Genomic DNA, 12,974 nt, shown 5'->3' on the forward strand with positions numbered 1-12,974 from the left:
GGTGGCCAAAAGTATGGAAACTTTAAACTTTTTCAAAAAATGCAGAAAATATCGCAATGCGAAAACTCTCAAAAATATAAATAAACAGCTTATCAGCAAATAAAGAAATTCCAATGGAGGTAAAGCAAAAGAATGTTTATTAGTTTTGATGAAAAAGGAGATATTTCTCTGTGGCCAAATGTATGGAAACCTTTAATAAAATCAAAATAATTGTTTACTACAAGCCTGTGTGACAGGCATCATGCCAAATCACTAGATAAGTGTAAATACTTATCTAGTGATTTAAAAAGTAAAATAGTTAAACTATACCAGAAGGGTTATAAACATATTGAAATAAGTAAAAATTTAAACATTTTAAAAGGCACTCTTTCAAAAATAATTAAAAAATTTGAAGAGAGAGGAAATGTTTCGGTAGCCACAAGCAAGGAAGACCAAGAAAGTTTTCCAGCAGGGCTATGAAGGTAATGAAAAGAATATCGATGAAGGACCCAAAGAAAACTTCTATAGATATTTCTGGAGAAATGAGTGAAATGGGGATTTCTGCGTCTGCTCGCACGGTGAGAAGAAGGCTAAATGAAGTGGGGATTTTTCGAAAAGTTGCTGTAAAGAAACCACTAATATCAAAGAAAAATAGAAAGGATCGCTTGAAATTTGCACGAGATCATCTTACCTGGTCTCACTAAAATTGGAATACTGTATTGTTTAGTGACGAAAGTGTCTAAACTATTATGTCTAACTATTATGTCCGGCGACCAAAAGGTACAAGGTACAGCCACAAATACCAAATGCCTACAGTAAAACATGGTGGTGGAAGTGTAATGGTGTGGGGTTGTTTCTCCCGATCAGGTGTTGGCCCCCTGGTTAAAATTCATTGAATAATGGACCGTTTTCTATACAAAGACATATTGGAGAACAACATGTTACCTTATGCTGAGGAGGAAATGCCATTGAGATGGTTGTTTCAGCAAGACAACGACCCTAAACACAAGTCCCAATTTGTGAAAAACTGGTTAAATGAACAGAGCATTGCTTTAATGGATTGGCCTTCACAGTCCCCAGATCTGAATCCCATAGAGAATTTATGGGATCATTTGGACAGGAAGATTCGAAACCATTCGATTTCAAACAAGGCTCAACTGTGGGAAATACTGCAAACTGAGTGGGCTGCTATTTCCAGTGAAGACTTTTCGATTCTATGCCACGAAGATGTAGAGAAGTAATAAATTCGGAGGGATATGCCACAAAATATTAGCAGATTTTGATTTAGATATATTTTATATAAATAACTTTCTTCAGTTTCCAAACTTTTGGCCAAGAAAATATTAATTTTATTTCATTTTCTTTTTATAATACGTTTAATTTCAAATTAATATGTTAAGTTAGGTAATATATTATATATACTTTATCACAATATGAGTAACTTTATTATAGTTCCGGGTTTCTTAAAAAAAAATACAAATTAAAAAAGTTTCCATACTTTTGGCCACCACTGTATGTATATGGAAGATTCGGAAAAAAAAACAAAATAATAAAATTAAAAATCATAAGAAAATAATGAGTATTAAATAAGTTTTGATAATAAAAAAGTTAAATTAATATAATTTATAAATGCTATTAAAAATTTGTAAATACATAACAAAATCTAATAAAAAAGTAAGTAATTACATTTTTTTAAATCAATATTGCCACTTTAACTAAAAAAATATATTTTTATAATCGCAAAAATCGCACATGTAGGGCGAAAAAAAGATGAAGAAACTTTTTTTTTTTTAATTCTAATAAGAGAGTAATAAGAGAAACAACTAGTATACATAATATTTTTTAAAAATAGCTACTTCACAACTTGTACAGGTATTACTGCTTAAAACTTTAAAAAATCTTCTACATTAGTCAAATGCAATTGTTTTTTAAAGAATGAATACGAAATTTGGTAAAAATATCTTAGAAGTTCTAATAAAAACCCGTTTTATTTTAAAAACTGCAATCATCCTCTAGCTCAAAAGTTAAGAGGTTTAAGATGAAAGTTATTTGACTTTTCTTCCTAAAATCACCTAAAGGATTAACATTTTATTCTGAACCATCTTGTATACACAGGATTTACAAACTTGATTGCTTATGATCGATTCATTCCCAAGTTGTCTGTTGGCCAAACTTTAAGAGGTGATTATACAAGTCCTTTGCAACAAAAAAGTCGTATAACATTTTTTCGAAAAGTTGTTATTCTTCTGGTATTTAATATTTTTTGATTTGATCAAATTTCTTTGTTTTTTTTTCTCATATAAACAAGAATATCTCCGTTATTCTTTCCACCACATAAAATTTAGATATACCATCTGAAAGAGAATTAAATTTGCTATAAGATGGGTATATTTAAGTTTTTGAGTAATTTTTATATCGGGTGTTATCAGAAGTTAAATGTAACATTTGGGAAATGTGCCAAATTAGTGGTATCTTTTTCGTTGTCGTTTTTCTAAATTTGGTAAATAGGGACATGTTTTTTTTCACCAAAAACTACTGCATTTAATATGCTTTCCAATGATATACTTACTTTTGTGATAGCTATTTGTTTTTACAGCAATATCATGGGCAAAAGAAAAAAAACCACAAAAATTGAAAATTTTCAAATTTTATATTTCTTGATCTTTTGAGCGCCAATGCGGTGAGTACTTGTAGATCTATCTTCCCTAACACCACAACTCCACAAATTTCCATTGGAGAGGCCGTAAACAAATAACATGGCGGCATTCATTCTTTAAGAAAAAAGGCAGGTTTTCGTTCTTTTGTAAATGGCAATGAATCCGCAAAAGAAGGAAATTCACAAACCATGAATTACTTGATTTTAAAACAAAGGCATAGATATTTACAATTTGACAAGAACTGTCATTGATTTTTCACTTCGACTTAAAGTAGTTAAATAAGTAATTTGATTTAAACGTGCTTAAAAAAATAATGCCTAGTTTTATAAACATTGAATATCGGGACATCTTATTTATTTACGGTGTCGCAAATGGAAACTCCCGGGAGGCATATGGCAGAATTGTGCAAAATTCCTTGAATCAATTCTTTGGGGAGAAATGGATCGGAAGATACGGTCCGGTAAGATGGCTGCCCAGAAACCCTGACCTTACGCCCCTTGACTTTTATGTCTGGGGTACATTAAAATCTAATGTTTATAGTATTAACATTAATACTCGAGATGAACTAATTAATCGAATTAATGTGTATTGCAATGAAATGCGACAAAAACGCGTCGAACTTGAACGGGTTGTTAATAGTGTCAGAAGAAGATGCATCAAATGTATTAAATAAGAGGGAAGACATTTTGAACAATTGTTATAATTTTAGGTTTGTTTAATGAAATTTTGATTTTTATTGAAATTTGAAAATTTTCTTTCTTTTTTTTTCTTTCTTTTGCCCATGATAGATATTGCTGTGAAAACAAATAGCTATCACAAAAGTAAGTGCAGTAGTTTTTGCTGAAAAAAAAACATGTCCCTATTTACCAAATTTTAGAAAAACGACAATGAAGAAGATACCACTAATTTTGCACATTTCCCAAATGTTACATTTAACTTCTGATAACACCCGGTATATAAAATTACTCAAAAACTTAAATATAGCCATCTTATAGCAAATTTAATTCTCTTTCAGATAGTATATCTAAATTTTATGTGGTGGTAAGAATAACGGAGATATTCTTGTTTATATGAAAAAAAACGAAGAAATTTGATAAAATCGAAAAATGTTAAATACCAGAAGAACTAACAACTTTTCGAAAAAAATTTATACAACTTTTTTGTGAAAAATTGAGCATCTAAAAAAATGGAGACTGTATTAATGGCAGAGTAACTTATAGCTATACAGGGTGTCCGGAAATTACGCGCCAGGATTTCGGTGGGCGATTTTACATCAAAAATTAATGCAACAAACTTGTATACAATTTTTTTGAAAACTCAAAATTAGGGAAGATACAGGGTGTTATATTGTACAAAATATTTTTACAATATAACAAAAATTTTTTTTATTTTATGTTACCTTTTTTTCTAGTATACTGATTTTGGTCAAATTTTGCATGTATGTTACTAGTGTTTCTTTACTTATTTAAACTTGTATGTAAGTCTATAAGGATATCGATGGGCATATACCGGATTGCCGCGTAAAGGAAATGTTCCTGAAGTTTCCTTAGAAGTATTTCTCGATTGTTTTAGTGATTTCATCAAAAAAACTAACATATTTTTAGTTAATATAGTTAATATATAACAAACCACTTTAAAGTAATTGTTCTTTTAGTTTCACATAACAAATTAGTTAAAACATATTTTTTTTTATCTAGGCTCGGCTTTTCCATCCATGCAATCATCTCTGGGTCCGAATCTGCCCGCTGTTGTAAAAGATTCTCCAATGTTAGTCCAAGAAATAGAAACCTTACGGAAATTATTTCACAAAGAGCGAAACGATCGAATTAAACTGCAAAACGAGAAATTAAAGCAACAGTTAGATAGTTTGGCTCCGCTGCCGTCATTTAAAAGCGTCAGGGATGAGGTTATCGAAGAGCTATTTAAGGAGGGTGCCACCTTAAAACAGGTAGGAAAATCTTTAAGAAGTTTTTTATATTGCAGTCACCAAAATGAAAAGTTTGATTCTAGTGAATGCTTTTATAAAACCCTTAAGAATACAATTTTTTTAAAGGGTTAAATCATTTGCAAGCGAAATTGAAGTGTAATGGTTAGAAGTATAGAGAAACAAAAAAAAATCCAAAAAATTTACAATTTCAAAGAAAAATAGTAATTAAAACTGTGTATTTTTAAGGAAATTTTGATGTCACTGGCAAAACCAGTGTTTCCGGCCATATACAAAGTATCGCCGGAAAAACGCCAAGCTGAATGGATCCGCCATTTCGCTGAAGAACAGAACAAAATGGCCGAGTTGAGACGGAGATCTGAAGATTTCCAGAATCGTGTTGCCAAAGAAACCGTTAAGAGAAAATATGGCGGCAGAATCGATGCTGATTTCGATGTGTTTCCTACGAGGCAGTTGGTCAAGGTAAGAGAGAAAACATTATTTACCCGAAATTAATTTGATTAGGATCTTTGTGTTTTTATAAATCTACACTCGCCGGCACAAAATTCCGCCACCCTGAAATATTGGCCAAGTTTGATGTTTTATAAATTTTTTATTTTTTATCAGATTCTCACGATTTTGCCATCAGTTTTTAGATACATTTGTTGTGATTTTTTAAAATCATTTTGTAAAGTAGCATTTTTCGATTAGGCTATATTATACAGGAGTAAAACAAACTGTTGTTTTTTCTCGTAATTTCAAAAGACCCTGTAAGAGAATTAAGGTGGATAATTCTGTTTACATACTGTTCCTTGTAATCCTTGATGTATTCTAAACATTTCGATTTTTGATTCATTCCATTATCTCATTTCTGCTGCGAGCTGCAAATTTTTTATTAAAACGCTGATTTGAAGCGTATTTTTATTAGGAGAAACAAACACTAGGTATATCATAAAGTTAATTAAAAAAAAAACAATTTTAATAGCGTGTATTTCCTCCTCTCGCAGCAATAACAGCTTACAGTCTTCGCGGCATCGAATGAATAAGGTTCCTTATTCTTTCTTGAGGAATAGCCTCATATTCTTCGATCAGCGCTAGTCGTCTTGCAAGGTTTGTGGTTGTACAGGACGACGACGAACGGCCCTTTTAAGTTGATCCCAAAGATGTTCTATTGGGTTGGGATCCGGGCTACATGCGGGCTATTCCAATCTTGGGAGTCCAACTTCATCCAGATATTCGCTCACTACATGTGCAACGTGAGGTAGCATTATCATGCATTAATGTAAATTGGTTCCCAATGAATGGAGCAAATGGGACAACAACTTCTTGAAGGATTTCCTCAATGTAACGGTGGGCGGTTAGAGCTCCATTTTCAATAAACACAATATTGGTGCGTGCTTCGGTAGAAATACCCGCCCAAATCATGACTGAACCGCCACGTTATGAGATTTGTTCTGAAATGGTGCAGTCAGCATATCTTTTATTTCTACGTCTGTATACCCGCTCACGCCCATCCGGCGTCCTTAAACAAATTCTGGATTCATCTGTAAATAGTACGTTTGCCCACTGTTCTAGGGTCCACTCAAAATGCGATCTTGCAAACCTCAGTCGGTGTTGTCGATGCCGAGGAAGTAATTGTGGACATCTTGCTGGCCTTCGTGAATAAAGTCCAGCTTCTGCTAATCTTCTACGTATCGCTCTTTCACTTACACTTACTCCATGAAGTATTCGCAAGTCATTTTTTAGACACACAGCAGTAGATCTTCGATCTCTTAAAGAACAAAGTGATCATCAGCTGCAGTGGTCATTCTCCTTCTGCCAGAGCCTTGTCGTCTAGTAAAAATTCCCGTCTATAAATACCTATTCCAGGCATCTCGAACTGTAGACCGCGGAAATTTTAGAGTACGGGCGACATAACTTTTGCTACGGCCATCCTCTATTAACGCAACAATTCTACCCACGTCTGCTGGAGTTAATACCATATTGACCCACAACAAATTATAATAGTGACACTGTCAAACTTTATGTCACATTAATTGCGTCCTTAGCCAACGTCGATACTTTTTAACCGAAAACTTGACATTAATTATCTAAAAATAAGCTTCAAATCAGCGTTTTAATAAAAAATTTGCAGCTCGCAGCAGAAATGAGATAATGGAATGAATCAAAAATGGAAATGTTTAGAATACATCAAAGATTACAAGGATTAGTATGTAAACAGAATTATCCACCTTAATTTTCCTACAGGGTCTTTTGAAATTACGAGAAAAAACAACAGTTTGTTTACAGGAGTATTATAATATACAGGAGTAGTATAATATAGCCTAATCGAAAAATGCTACTTTACAAAATGATTTTAAAAAATCACATCAAATGTATGTAAAAACTGATGGTAAAATCGTGAGAATCTGATAAAAAATAAAAAATTTATAAAACATCAAATTTGGCCAATAGTTCAGGGTGGCGGAATTTTGTGCCGGCGAGTATAGTTTCTAAAAAAACTGTCTTCTATTTTTTTTTAATTATTAACACACTACAAAGATTGATTGGAAAACGTTGCATGTAAAAAATGATAAAATAAAATACATGCTAATAAATATATTTATTTTATTTATTTTTACATTTTTATTAGATTTAATTTATGTTAAGATCACAATAAAAGACAAGAATTGATACAAAAATCATTTTTCAATGTTATTTTTGTTTTTAACCTATGTTGCAGTATATTGTTTTGCTTAGAATAAATTTTAACAATTACCTAAGATAAGTTAATAAAAAATACCTTATAAATTAGGAAAAAGTTATTGAACATCTCTGCAAACCCTTGTTTTTCCAAAAGAACTGTGCAACTAGATTTATTATTATTAATGAAATATATAATAATTAATACTACTAATTAAAATAAATATTATCTAGTATAGTTTTCCATATTACGAACATTTATATCAAATATAAAAAAATATTAATCCTTTGCAACGCATTGATATTGTCCATGTTTTTTCCATTTCGCTTCAGTATAGATTTGCAAACATAAAATATTAGGGGTATTCCGGGTAAAAGTACGCCCTTCAATAAAGTTCAAAAATCAAAAAAGTTCGCACACAAAGAAATAATCCTTTATTTTAAGCACAAAACTAAGCTCAAAACACTTGCATGAGAAAAGATATAATCTTTTGATGTACAATGGCACAGTAAAAAAAGAAGAGGAAGAAATTTTTTAAATAAATTAACAAAAAAATGTGAATGCGCCCTCTTAGGTAATCCGTTGTTCAAGAGTGCGTTGAATTACTAACGTAACGCACTAATTAATAGGCACATAAGACACGAGAAAAGGGTTCGATCTCCTCATAACTGGAATAATGTTGTGGTGTGTCATTAATAGTCGCATTCCAAACGCAAGACCCTATTTTGACCCTGTTTATTTGGCATCAGGGTTACAAAGAGATTAATGAGTTTCCTCTTTACCAAAAGTTTTAAAAGAAAATTTAATTTCTGGATTACAAAAGCAGTATTTTCTTTAAAATATTAAATCAATGCTAATATTTTATTTTAAATTTTGTCCAAAAATTACACATTTTTCTTTTAATGCTTTTTTCTCGTGTTTCATCTTAAAATAAATGAAAAACGACCAGATGACCTACCTTAAATTTATACATTGCAATCACAGGCACTCAACTAAAATTATTCGTTAATTAGTTTGAAATATTTCCACTTCTTCCAGATTATTGATATGCTGTTTTTTTTCAGGCAATGAAGGAAACGGAAGCCGTAAACATCGGATTCATAAAAATCCCGAAATCCCAATTAGGCCCCGGACAACATCCAGGAATTGTAAATTTAGATGTGGATTTAAAAAATTTACAAACTATTTTGCAAACCCTGTGTTAATATTTTCAATTATAAATTGTTATATTAAAGCTTCTTCTGTCGATAATAATGCGTTAGAATAATCTATATTATTAATAGTACGTCTTAGAAATTATATTTTAAATATCGTTTTTTTTCTATTTTAATTGATGAAAGTTAATACTTACCATTCTACTGATTTAATGGCTAAGATATATTACTGCATGCTTTAAACGGTATTAATTTCTTATTTGTTCTCTAAAATACATTGTTTAATATTATTTTTTAAAAAACATGTCTATTTATAAAGTGTGATTGTTTTATTAATTCCTAAATAGTTTTGAGTAACTTAATGTCGCCTTAAGAAATTCAGAAAATGTCTACTTCATAAATCAGAACAAATCCATGTAATGAAACGGCACTACAAGTTAAAACTGTATCCGAAGTACTCCTCAAATGAAAAAAAGGCAACATGCACAAGGTACCTCTTGATTTGTTCTTTGGACAGATTAAAGTTAAGAGCTTTAATTCTCGCTTAAGTAATTTTAAGGCTAAATATCTTTAACTATTTCTGGATCTTTCCAGACAACCAAAGTCAAGGTACAAGATTACTGTTGTTTCTTGTCGGGCAGGTGTGAAAATCTATGAGAGTTGTATAGATTAAAATTTTGTTTAACGTCCAACAAACACTACATAATATACATATAGGGTAGGGTTAAAATGTTAAGACTTATAAAGGAATTACAACAGTCCTCTCTATAGCCAAGACCAGAAATTCTGCGGATTCATTTTCTTTGTTGCCCAAATGCCTTCTCAATATGACAAGAACAACCCGAGGCAAGAATAGCATAAGTTAAAATATAATGGAAGTTGCTGAAATATGCCGTTACAAGTGTATCCCTTAAAGTCATTTGGACCAGATGTCTAAAACAGAACAGTTCTTGAGACTTACAAGGGGCTTAAAAAAGCTTGAGAGATCTACAAAGTACATCCTGTAATAGTAGAATTTCTTAAATAAAACATGGAGAAATTTAAGACGAAACAAAGAATCAACTTAAAACACCCAGTTATTGAAACTGAATCTAGCATTAAAAGGGAAATATTCCAAGTAGATTTATCGTTAGAATATATATGAATTTACTATTAATAAAGCATTATTATTATTATTAATATTCTTTAAGTCTTCGCTAAAGTTCTGTTGAAATTATCCTAACGTAGGCAAGGAAAATTATTAAATTATCAGCATATTGTAATAATTAGAGTGTTGAATAGCTTTATAAATATGGGTCACATAAAGTGAAAGTTAAAGAAGATATAAGATGTTTAAGTGCTTTCTGAAACTTTGCTCACCGGTCAACAATCGAATTTCTTAGTTATATCGTGATTACATAACAAGGCGCAGTGAGAATGATCTTTAAGGTAGGAATGATAAAACTGAAGACACGCAGAAGAAAAAACCAAACTAATTTAATTTTGCGAGAAGCATATTATGATCTAGCCTTGCTAAAATCCAGAAGCCCCAAGCATGTAACATCATGATTTTCCTAATTTAATCGAATGTCGTCAGTCAGTTTAATAAACCACGTAGTGGCACTAAAGTTTTTGCGGAAACCAGGCTGGCTACTAGGAATAGAGAAAAATTCATCTAAAAATTACCGCATTTATTCACAAATATGGTTTGCTTACATTTGTATCATACTATTACCATCTATTGAATTTTCTGAAGAAATTTAATGAATGTCGATTGGATCTTTTTCTTTCTAAAAAAGAGGAATTCTTTGGATGCCCATAGGACACATTTATGCTATACGGGTCTTAAGAACGCGATATGTAATATGTTAACAACATTATATGATAAATTAAATTTTAAATACTAACAAGCAGCGAAGCAAAGTATGATTTGCTATAAAATACTTCTTTTGGATATAGAACACTACCGATCTATTCATAATTGGGCTATAAGTTTATTTGAACTTTGTTGCTTTTACCATCATCAGTACCATCTTTTACTTTTTCAATTGTGACGACTCCTATGAAAATTTTCTAAGTAATTTTTAATGTTTCAAATAGGTAAAAAAATAATTTTTCATTCATAATCTTGCTTCTTAGCTGACACTGAAGATGTTAACGATATCAACTTTCCATAAAAAAATATTTCAGAAACTTGAAGTAAAAATTAAACTGACGAGTACATCACACATGCTGACCATCCATTACTTTAATTATAAAGAAAAACAATTTGCGCGTTTTTTTTTAATTGTTTACCAAGAAAAAAAATATAACAAATGATCTTCGGCACGTTTATTATTTTCACAACACGAGGAAAAATTTCGGGTTTTCAACCTTGTACCGATAACCCATCACGTTATATTACTATACTTAATTGCTATGATTATATAGCTGTCTTTTAAATATTTTTAATGGGCAAGATGTGTCTCCGAACAAAATAATAATCGTAATTAGTATTTTTTTTGCTAAATATTTTCCACCTACATCGAGTAGGCAAATAATGTAGCTATTGTTAAGTACATATTGTTTTTCTTTAGTAAGTAAGTAAGTTGTGTGAGTGTTTGCTGGTGGCTGCAATTATTTAAGCCTTAAGGATTTTTTTAAGGTATATATTATAGGCATTATTTAAGATGTTTATCGGTTCCATGCTTAAACTGATAAATATTATATATGAAAAGAATAAAAATATATTTATTTTTTTTTAATAATAGGTTACAAATTGCAGCAGGAATATGTTATAATAATAAATATTCAAATAATAATAAAGAATTTTTTAAATAGAGTATACAATTGCTGCTATAGTTGCCGCCAAAGGGAATTTATTTGCTTTGATCTGTCCGGCATAGTCCGGACGATTAGGAATTTGTATGTGCTATATAAACTTAACATGTTACATTATTTATAAATACCATTTTTTTAATGTAAGTCAACTCATCATATATATATATACCTAAAATATCATTTCTTTAGCAAAAATAGGACTCTTGACAATAACTCAATAAATATCATAATCCAGTTATCTATACAGGACTAATATAGACGTAGGTGTTCAGCTGAATAGGTCCGGATTTAAAATTTTTAATGTCAATTATTTTTTTATGTACATGATGTCTCAAATTCGAGCCTTATTATCTTTGAAACTTGAAAAAGATACAAGGTCGGTTAATTAAATAGAAGCTCATTAAAACGCTCTTTTGATATTTCAAAAAACCAAATATTCGCGATTTTATTTTTATTTTGTTACAACTTTATTTGAATAAATAAAAAAAAAATTAATTGGTAATTATATAGATAAATGGTTCTACTTAAAAAAAGTAATTAATAAATTTCACATTCTAATTTGTCTATTTTATAAAATGGTGTCAGATTTTCAAACCGACCTTTCGAATTTGACATGTCTTCATAAATTTTGTTTTTTTAAATAGAGCCCTGAATTTTTAGTTGCGAATTTTAAGAGTCTTATATTACTATTGTATCATACTAATTTAAAAAATGTATATTAATACATTTTTCCGTAAGGTATTAGAGAGAGACTAAATATATATCTTTAATAGGATTAAAGACAAACACTTCGTTTTACAATAACACATTATAACAAAAATATTAAGATTTTACATTAAGAAAGGTTAAGAGAAGTATAATTAAAGCAAATATTCAAATTAAAATCTGCGTGCTTAGATGCATTTTTGTATCAGTTTGTGAATTTTAAGGATCACGCTGAATAGTGCTTGCAGGGAGGGATAGCCCTGATCTTCGTTGTTAAGTTTTGACATATAGCTTCAATAATTTGTGGTGTATTTTGATTAAGGCGGTTTTGAAGAAATTTGCAAAGAAAGTAATCTAGAGGATTTGGATAGGGGCTTCTAGCGGGCCATAACGTACGGGTCCTTAATTTTCAATCTATTTGTTAGGAAAAAATTCAATCTCACTCTCAGCTTATCATTAAAATACAATGTTTTAAATTTACAAATCTATTGCCAAATAAAAACAAGGGCTGTTTTCCGAGATTATTATCAAGTTTTATGTGTAATGTACTCCCTTGAAGAGACACACTTTATCTAAATAAAATACTATAGCGTTTTACCATTCTTCAAGATGAATTAAGACAATAAATACACGAAAATAGTCAAGTAATTTATTTACATATATATATATATATTTGACTTACATAACACACTTACACTACTAAATACGATTACTTACGACTACTAGAAATTTTATTTTAACCGTATTTATATATACCTAGTTATGTCCGATTTAAATATGGCGCCAATATTCCTAACTATACTGCACTGAACTGTCAACTCCCAGTGGCGACGCCACTCCTTTTATACCCGGCTGACCATGATTCCGGAAGATTTGCTGACCGGTGTGTTAATTGCATGGTTCCCGAATTCTTAGCGTTTCCAATAACGTTACAATACATACTAATATCATTGAACGTTAACTTACTATTTGCCAATATTCCATAAAATTTAGTCACGAATGTTATAGATCGGCTATGGGAGATATTTAACAACTTGCAGATATCGAGAAGGAATTTTTTGGTGAACCAGTGA

General features: G+C 30.7%; 2 protein-coding genes across 5 annotated transcripts in view; both read left to right on the forward strand.

Moving 5' to 3' along the window:
- Positions 1 to 8,716, forward strand: part of LOC126738557 (dynactin subunit 1) — a 40,076-nt gene extending 31,360 nt beyond the window's left edge. For all 4 annotated transcript variants that reach the window (XM_050443937.1, XM_050443938.1, XM_050443939.1 and 1 more), the window contains 3 exons: positions 4,334 to 4,584; positions 4,810 to 5,043; positions 8,308 to 8,716. In XM_050443937.1, the coding sequence (XP_050299894.1) occupies positions 4,334 to 4,584; positions 4,810 to 5,043; positions 8,308 to 8,448 (626 nt within the window). In that variant the 3' untranslated portion in view covers positions 8,449 to 8,716. The remainder of the gene's footprint in view (positions 1 to 4,333; positions 4,585 to 4,809; positions 5,044 to 8,307) is intronic.
- Positions 8,717 to 10,908: 2,192 nt separating this feature from the next.
- LOC126738561 (scavenger receptor class B member 1-like) overlaps positions 10,909 to 12,974 on the forward strand; it is a 210,344-nt gene continuing 208,278 nt past the window's right edge. Inside the window, exon 1 of the mRNA XM_050443948.1 lies at positions 10,909 to 11,020. The gene's annotated coding sequence lies outside the window, so the exon portion shown is untranslated. The remainder of the gene's footprint in view (positions 11,021 to 12,974) is intronic.

Source organism: Anthonomus grandis, chromosome 7 (genome assembly GCF_022605725.1).
Source record: "Anthonomus grandis grandis chromosome 7, icAntGran1.3, whole genome shotgun sequence".
Lineage (NCBI taxonomy): Eukaryota > Metazoa > Arthropoda > Insecta > Coleoptera > Curculionidae > Anthonomus > Anthonomus grandis.